This window comes from Colletes latitarsis, chromosome 9 (assembly GCF_051014445.1).
Source record: "Colletes latitarsis isolate SP2378_abdomen chromosome 9, iyColLati1, whole genome shotgun sequence".
Taxonomy (NCBI): Eukaryota; Metazoa; Arthropoda; class Insecta; order Hymenoptera; family Colletidae; genus Colletes; species Colletes latitarsis.
Window position 1 is genome coordinate 30,349,315 of NC_135142.1, and position 8,081 is coordinate 30,357,395.

Sequence of the window (8,081 nt, forward strand, 5' to 3'; positions counted from 1 at the left end):
ATTTCATCCGATGTTTCGAACCCAAAACGAATCGAGTAATGTACTGGAAACGAGTTTCCAGAATTCTTAACAACAGTTTTGGCGACACAGTCGTGTTACCGAACGTTTAATATCGCCTACCAACTACGCGATCGTAAAAAAGAAATGTGGTTTTAAATAATGAAGTATCTAGATAACAACACGAACCAAAACAGCTCGCGTGTTAAACGATTTTGATGCTTTATAAACACTGGTGCATTTTAAAAACAGCTGTGTTAAGATTTCTTTTGTTCAGCAATATTGAATATCAACCATGGCCAACTGCTGACACCTTACTTATGTTTTATATGCATTTAGGAACTTGATACGTTTGGTGTAAACGTTACTGTTAAATTAAACGGCGCGTGCTATTCTAGTTAGCATATGAAAAATGAATATGGTGTAAATTAAATGACTCGTAGCAATTATTTATTGAATTAAACATTTCGACGAACCATCGAGGACAAAAGAGGAGGGCCTACGAGTACCTGCAACGCGCGGGACACAAAAAACTCACGCCACAGTGGGTGTCCTAATCCCTAAAATTAGCGTCCAGAATAGACGTTAAATCGTACGACACGCTTGCGAGTTAACTACTCCAGATATTAAGCTAATATATTATCACATTGAATTTGTACAAATATATCCGGAATTCGAGCTTTTCTATTATAACAAATTACCAGACGACTCTCAAAGCATTTTTTAAATATTTTAAGAGTTTTAAACTGTGTCACGAGCTTGAAAAGGTCAAAACCCACTGCTCTCAGGATTAATCCGATCAGTCGAGGAGGAATAGCGTTCACTTAATTGGTTCTGAGAGAGTTAGATTAGTTTTTAACTACGCAAAAGAACATGGTTCTTGGAAATTATTTAATAATTCGTGTTGGCGATAAATTTTCCAAGCACTAAGAAAAAATATACGTGTTTTTTAAAAGAAATAAAGGCACAGTTTTTGCTACGAGTATGTCCATATGGTTGACGAGTCGAAGTGCCTATTGTTGGCGTGTCAAAGACATTTTAAAACCTGCCAATTTGCACTATGCTGCCGTGTCACGGGTCGCGGACGTGTAATTACTTTAAAATAGTCAGAATATTTTAAAGTCGTGCCAACACCAATCGTAACACCGACGTATTACAAGCGAACGCGTGCATGCTCAAAAAGAAAGCAATGGCTTCCACGCGCTTGTTGAAGAGTATAATTGTGTGTATTTTAAATAAATGACACGAGTACCACGGCAATTCTAACAAATTACGTACTTCGTTCCAAGAACACGTGGCCGAAGAGAAAATGTGCTGAGAAAACAATTCGCTGGTTAAAATTGTAACCGATCGAAGGAAAATAATTAGCAAATGCTCGATCGTTGTCGGTATTGGGAATGAACAGAATCATAATAGATGTGTAAGGCAATCTATGGTGTTTCAATGAATCACTTTTATCGTTCCGTTCATTTTGTGTTTTACGCGTTAAACTGTGTATCGATTCAATTTTCTCGCACCTTGCGTTATCGAAAGGTTACTGCTCCGCAAGAATAATGCACATTGTAGAGAATAACACATTACTGAAATTGCCTTAAGTAGACACGCTCGTGTAAAGGCGATACATGTAACGCGGAAGTATGTGTAAGTTGACGAGGCAGCAAAGGGAGAGACAACTTGTCGACACGAGGCGAGTTCACCGTTGCAGTCGATTTCACCTAGCACTACCCGGCAATTTTCCTCCGGCGATCCAAACAAATTACGATATTTCTCATCGACGAATCGCACAAACGAGCACACAATCGAAGGAAAATACGATCGTGCCCGCGTGTCCGACATGCCCCCGCTTTGGGAATAGAATTCGGGAGAATCGGGACTCACCGATCATCGTAGACGAAACCCGCTTGCAGGGTGTTGCAATAGAGGGCCGTGGCGACGAGGGCGCAGGCTACGGCTAGGATATCCATGTCACATCGTGGCGAGGACGGTGGCAGCGGCAGCGAAGTCGAGGGTAGCGGCGGCGGCCTCTTAACTTGTTGCACGTCCGCGGGCCTTCCTCCTCCACCACCTCCACAGCCCCTCCTCCTCCACCTCCTGGATCCACCGGCTCGTCGTACGGCGGTCGAGACGTCCGCCGGACGGTCCAGCGACCGCCGCTCTGACGCCTGCCCGGATGTATCTCGCCCGGGACGAATGTCGGTGACACGTCGCGTGAAACCAGCCAGTAATCCAGCCGCAGCTTCGTCGAGCCGTGGCGCGCGTCGACGAAGGAGACGACGCTCCTCCGCGGTATCGTCGCGGACGCCGCGCACCGGCTACAGGGAGCACCGGGGCTGTCGTTTCTAACCGGTGGCCGCGACTAGGGATCGCGATAGAGAGTCCGCGCGGAGCATGGACGCTCCGAACTTTCCCTCAGGAACGAACACGCGCGATGAGGGTACGCGGCCCGCGTGCGAATCTCGCGGGTTCACTGTTTGTTCCGGTTCCGTTCGCCGGCTGGAACCGAGAACCGTCACTGTACCGGCGTTTTCACTCGTTCATCCGTTCGCTGGATCGCCGGTCGATCCGACCGTCACCGGGGGACACCGTTCTCGAGGATAACGACTCGGGGACCGCGGCGTCCGTGATAAGTCGAGTGTCACGTTTCTACATCCTCTCGGAGCGACGCTCGACGATTGTTATTGTCGTTGGTCGACGACGACGATCGACCCTAAGAACCTTTTGCCACCAGCAGAACTCGTCGTTTTCCGAGATAACGAAGGACACTGACAACGAGGACGAGCGTTAGACACGGTGTACCCGCGACGCGGCGCATGTTCCGAATGCGGAACGCCAACTGTCGCGCGCCCCCCGAGGACGAGCGCTTTATACGAGCGGGAGACGGGCATCGATCGGACGGGCGCTTGCGCTTGCCCGCTCCTCTGCTCTTCCTCCTCTTTCTACCTCCTCATCCTCCGATATGCTTCCTGGTCCTCCTTCGTCCCTCCGTTCCTCGCCGCTATGCTACTCTCTCGCTGCCTTGGTTCCTCGTCTACGACCGGTCGCGACCACGACCACGACCGCGACCAACGGACTGGATTAACCGCAACCCAGGCGACGCCGGGTGACCGATGGCTGCCCTTTTGGAAAATGACGCGCGGCATCGTACCCCCCGGCCCGTCGTTGCACGCGTGCACCGTTGATCCCACGGACGAGTCGTCGCCGAACGGGATGTCTTATCGCGTTTCCATACCGCCGATAGAGACCCGAGAGTGTAAACCATCGGTCAGGTTCGCCAGCCAGAGGGAAATTGCGAGCAACGGAACCGCAGACTCGCCGACAAGCTACCGAGACTCACGGCGATAAATATCGCGGAGCAAATGTGCAACCTTCTTTTTTTATCGACGATCGGATGCTTTGCTAACCGAAAAAAGTCCGTGACTATCGTAAATTATGATCTCGACGTCTCCAATAGTTTGGTGCCCTTTGTAACTGTATTTATTTATTGACCAGGACAGGGTCCGACGTAGGAGCCGGATCGCTTCTGCCTTTCGAGGGTGAAATCGGTCTTGTTGATAGCAATGTAATTTCTCCACTGTGGTTGCTACGCCTCCGTCCTTGTTTCGCCTCTATTGCCATAGCTCTTTGTCTGTCATCGTCAGCTGATTCCTGTGTCGTTGCCTATGTATCTCTGCCCTCCTTCTCTTACGTCTGTTTCTCTCCCTGCCCTACTTGTCAATCCTTACTTCCTCTGTTTACCTATGCTATTACCTAAGTATCCCGTATTCCGTTACTATCCTTTGTCTCGACGTTCCATTGTTCCTAGCGGTTGATCAGCTTTCCGACCGTAGCGTAAAAGAACGAACCAAAAATTGTATTATCCATGCGACGCGAAACAGGGTTTCTACAGTTTTCTACGTCAACCTCGTTTTAAGTATGCTTTGGAAACAGGTAATCCCACGCTGTTTAACTTTCGAAATGAGTATTACTGGGTCAGAGACTGAATGGGACTGTGACGCAAACCGTGTACAGATACTAGTCGAAGACTGACCACTCGTGGTTGCGTAGATATCGAGTGTCGCGGCGTTGAATGTTTAGAGAAGGCTTAGAAGCGTTGAAAACAATCTGAAGGTGCACTGTCTAAAGTCTAAAGAGCGATAATATTGCTCCAATGTATTAGGTTAAATATTTTAGTAAGCATTCACTGTCCACGTTTCCCTCAGCGATGGTGTCACATTATTCTTAACTCGAGCTTGATTTATCATTGTTGCTCCAATATATTGTATTTGGGTACAACCTCCTGCTCGACTGCTAGGAGGACAATGCGCACCGTGTGACCGATTGCATGCGTCCCAGCTTCTATTTCTCCATTTTCATAGTCTACATCTTTTATGTATACTGCGGCTGCAAGCGAGTGTATGCGCCTTTTTTGCCGTAAGCTGTTTGCATGCTTCTCATTTTCATTTCACCCTATTTTACTACTTACGCTTCCACGTCGTTAGTGTTATATTTACCCTTGTAATTTTTGTTACGTATAATCAGTTCCATTAATGAGAACCTTGGAATATTGCAGAATAGAAGAACGAAGTAAATTACTGCCGAATATTATATTCGTAGTAATATATTATGAAAACAGGTTATAAAAATATTATAGCACGCTTAATTAAGGTCTCGATTTTATACGTCATGAATTATATAGAATTTGAATAAATTTTAATACCGATATGAACATTTATCTCCGAATGTCCTCTAAATTGGTACTTAATGGGTTAATGGTCTTGGGGGATTTTATCCCAGAACACACAATAAATTCTATCTATCCATCTATTTATATAATTTAGCTTAACTCCGGAACGAATTAACATTTAACGTAATTATAGTTTACTGTCATTGAATTATACAGGGCAATTCGCCTAACTCGATCAACTTACATTACTCGAAAGTCACACCGTAATATGCAATAAAGTAATTAGTACATTTTAAGCGAGCAGTCACTTTTCCGACGAAAATTTTTGTTACAAATTGCTTAAAAATGTTTCTTCCGCAAAATGGCTGGAAATCTATGTGCTTAGAACCCTCGCAATATTGGTAACAGTTTCGAAAATATTTACTCGGATCGATTTAAGTGGAACGCCCTGAATAGATAGTCATTAATGTTGTAAAGGGACTATTAAAAGTTTGTCGCGACTCTGTAACAACGTCGCTGTGTCGCGTCTTATTTATCGCCGCCGTGCATCCTACTTCAATTAGCTCTTGCGAGTTTAATTATCGTAAGAGCAGCGGCACATCGCGATACGGTATCGACCAGCATCCATTTGCGACTACGCCGCAACGATAAGAGAGGGAGATTGCGATCGCGACGAGAGAGACAGGCGGGTCTTTCACGGCGAAAGTAAGAAGGGTAGATAACAGGTGTTGAAGGGATACCGAGATTTCTTTCACGACGAATGCTAGTGCCACGCATAACGATATTAAATACGGAACACGGGGCTTGTAACCCTGTCCGTTGATGTTGCCGTTTCAACCCCGCACTCGCTCAAATTACCACGATTAATCACCATAGTCGCGAATAATTAATTGCGCGCAAGGGGCTGCGTGAAGCGTACATTCATCACGAGTATTGTTTTAACCGTGCCAGTTACGCTCGGTGATAGTATACTTAGTGTTCCATTGCGGTCGTAGAAGGAAGACATTGCACAGTTTTCAAAAATCGTTGCTCGAGTCGCTGCCATTTACCCCCTAAAGTAGTCAAAATGATTTTATAAAAATATTTTTATAATCAAAGGTTATTTTATTTGATTGGTATGGGTCGTGACTCAGTACGAACTCTTTATCGTGTATCGATTTCGGGCACGACCAGGTTTTGAAACGACTCGAAAAACGACCGAAAAAAAAGCACAATCACGGGAGAAGCTCTAATCAACCTGGCCGCCACTTAGCTCCCCGTGGCATGCCGCGAGTAACGAGGGCCGATCGAAAGTCACCGGCGCGGCGGTCCCGGAACGAAGCATGAGTAAACAATTCCACGCACGGAATGGGCAGCAGGCGATTATATACGAGGGGAAGGGTCGAGACCATGGGGCTACATACATTACGGTGCACGTACACACACCGCCCCATCTAACCCTCCTTCTATGCAACGACCCTTGTCCACCTTCTTTCGTGTCTTCGTCCCTCCGAGCAGGCATCGCTCGTGACTGTCGACGCACGTGACGAGTCACGAGTCGACAGCTCGCTCGGTCACTCACCGGGCAGAGAAAGAGGAAGGTAAATACAGGGTGATTCCAGTAACGGGGCCCTAACGAGGGAGGTTCCCCGAGTGTCCAATTAGTTTTCAAACAAATATCCCGTTCCTGCGGTTAGATAACAGGAGGAATGAAAAGGAAAGAAGAAGCGTTCCGTCCTGGACCTGTTTAAAGCGTACGAAACGAACCCCTGTGTCCTAGACCAGACCCACGCGATAGAATCGCGCTGTAGGCGAGCACTCACGGGGCAGGTAGGTGGTTTTTCTCGAAAAGATTGAATCGGACCACGTTCCGGGTTTGCCTTCCTCGGCTCGCCGGGGCGTCGTGTATATCGACGAGGACGCGCGTGCTCGATCGCGACAACGATCGCGTAATCAATTAGATAACGAGAATTCCCCGGAGGGGGGAGGCGGAAAAAATGTTGCTTTCATTGGGGAAAAAAATATTACTTTCCGGTAGCCGTAATGTAGACCGAGGCGAGCGTGTGGGTGCATCGCGGCGGGGCACGCCACGTTCTGAGGACACAGGCCACACTGGGCGGGTGGACGGTCGGCGGGACGAGTGCACGCTGTGTGTGTGTGTGTGTGTATGGCGTGGCTACCCTGTTATTTGTCCCACGCGCTGGCAGATTAAGATAATGGGCTAATGCGGACCCTCCGCGCCGTGCTGTTGCCGGCGACCGATGGTGGCGGCCGGACATCAGCGTGTCGGCGGGGGAAGAAGGGCAGAGATACAATGACCAGCGACCACGCGATCCGCCCGGACAAGCTCGGTTATACGCGCCTCGGTGCGAATTATCGTGCGAACTAATCGCAGAGCATGCGCCCTCCGAACTGCTCTGCGAGTTCGCGCTCGACGGAGGAAACGAACGAGACCGACCAGTCGATTTGCTACGTGACACGAGCCGTCTATTAACGCCCCAGATCCACGCCAAATCATGGGAAAACACGTGAACGTGCTCCGGGTAAGATAATTGAAACTTTAGTGTTGTTAACCCTTCGGATCGGACGCCCGTACATCCCACGATTTGCCTGGGACCAAATTACCACCCGTATTTGTTTACTTCCGGAAGACTCGGTGAACGAATGTCGAATAAAACATCGAGAAAACATGAAAATTGTGCCCTGCCTGAATGGGTTCAAATAGACTTCGAGCTCGAAGAACGTGGTCTCAACAGTATGCTTTTGAGCTCGAAGTAGCTTGGGTTCATGATAACGTATTTGCACCTTGAACATTATCTTAAATCGAGGGGGTGTTTTTATTTGCAGGAATAAGAACGTGTCGCCTGGGTATTTTTAGCAAGATAAAATATAAGTGCACTTTCAAAAATTGATGCAAGATTGTAGAGCACGTTTGCTACACTCGAATATTTTCGAAAATACGAGTACAGTCTTCCAATATCTGATTAAATTCAGGCTACGAGAAAGATGACCTCGTTCGAAGGTATTCGTGGAATCTGCAGGAGTTTCGTGTTTCCAAATTTTACGGCTTTGGTATCGTGAAAATTATAGAAGCAGAGGTCCCCTTTTGGACGACACGGTCCTCGTCCGGCACACTTCATTATGCAGAGACAATAATATCAACGTAAATGAAAGTGTTAACTCGAGTGGTCGCGTGTATCAATCAGTGAATGCGCGATTCATTCGTAATCGACGACGCGGTTTCTCAATTATTTGCAGCCACGATGGAAATTGAACGTCATTTGATTTCGCTGGAAGGAAATTAATTCTGATGCGACCGGGACGGATCGTATGCGCTCGAACGTAATCTGGGTTTTCGCTCCCGGGAATGGAAAGAGGACGGACTACGAGGGACAATAACGGGGAAAAATGGGGGAACGAGGGAGGGGTGACTACTGGATTT

At 47.5% G+C, this 8,081-nt stretch overlaps 1 protein-coding gene across 3 annotated transcripts in view; it reads right to left on the reverse strand.

Annotated features, from left to right (window-relative positions):
- Tmtc2 (Transmembrane O-mannosyltransferase targeting cadherins 2) overlaps positions 1–2,084 on the reverse strand; it is a 282,755-nt gene extending 280,671 nt beyond the window's left edge. For all 3 annotated transcript variants that reach the window (XR_013080284.1, XM_076772936.1, XM_076772935.1), the window contains exon 1: positions 1,876–2,084. Coding sequence is in view for 2 of the 3 variants with exons in the window: in XM_076772936.1 (XP_076629051.1) it covers positions 1,876–1,961 (86 nt within the window). In the remaining variant the exon portion in view is untranslated. The remainder of the gene's footprint in view (positions 1–1,875) is intronic.
- Between the last annotated feature and the right edge of the window lie 5,997 nt (positions 2,085–8,081).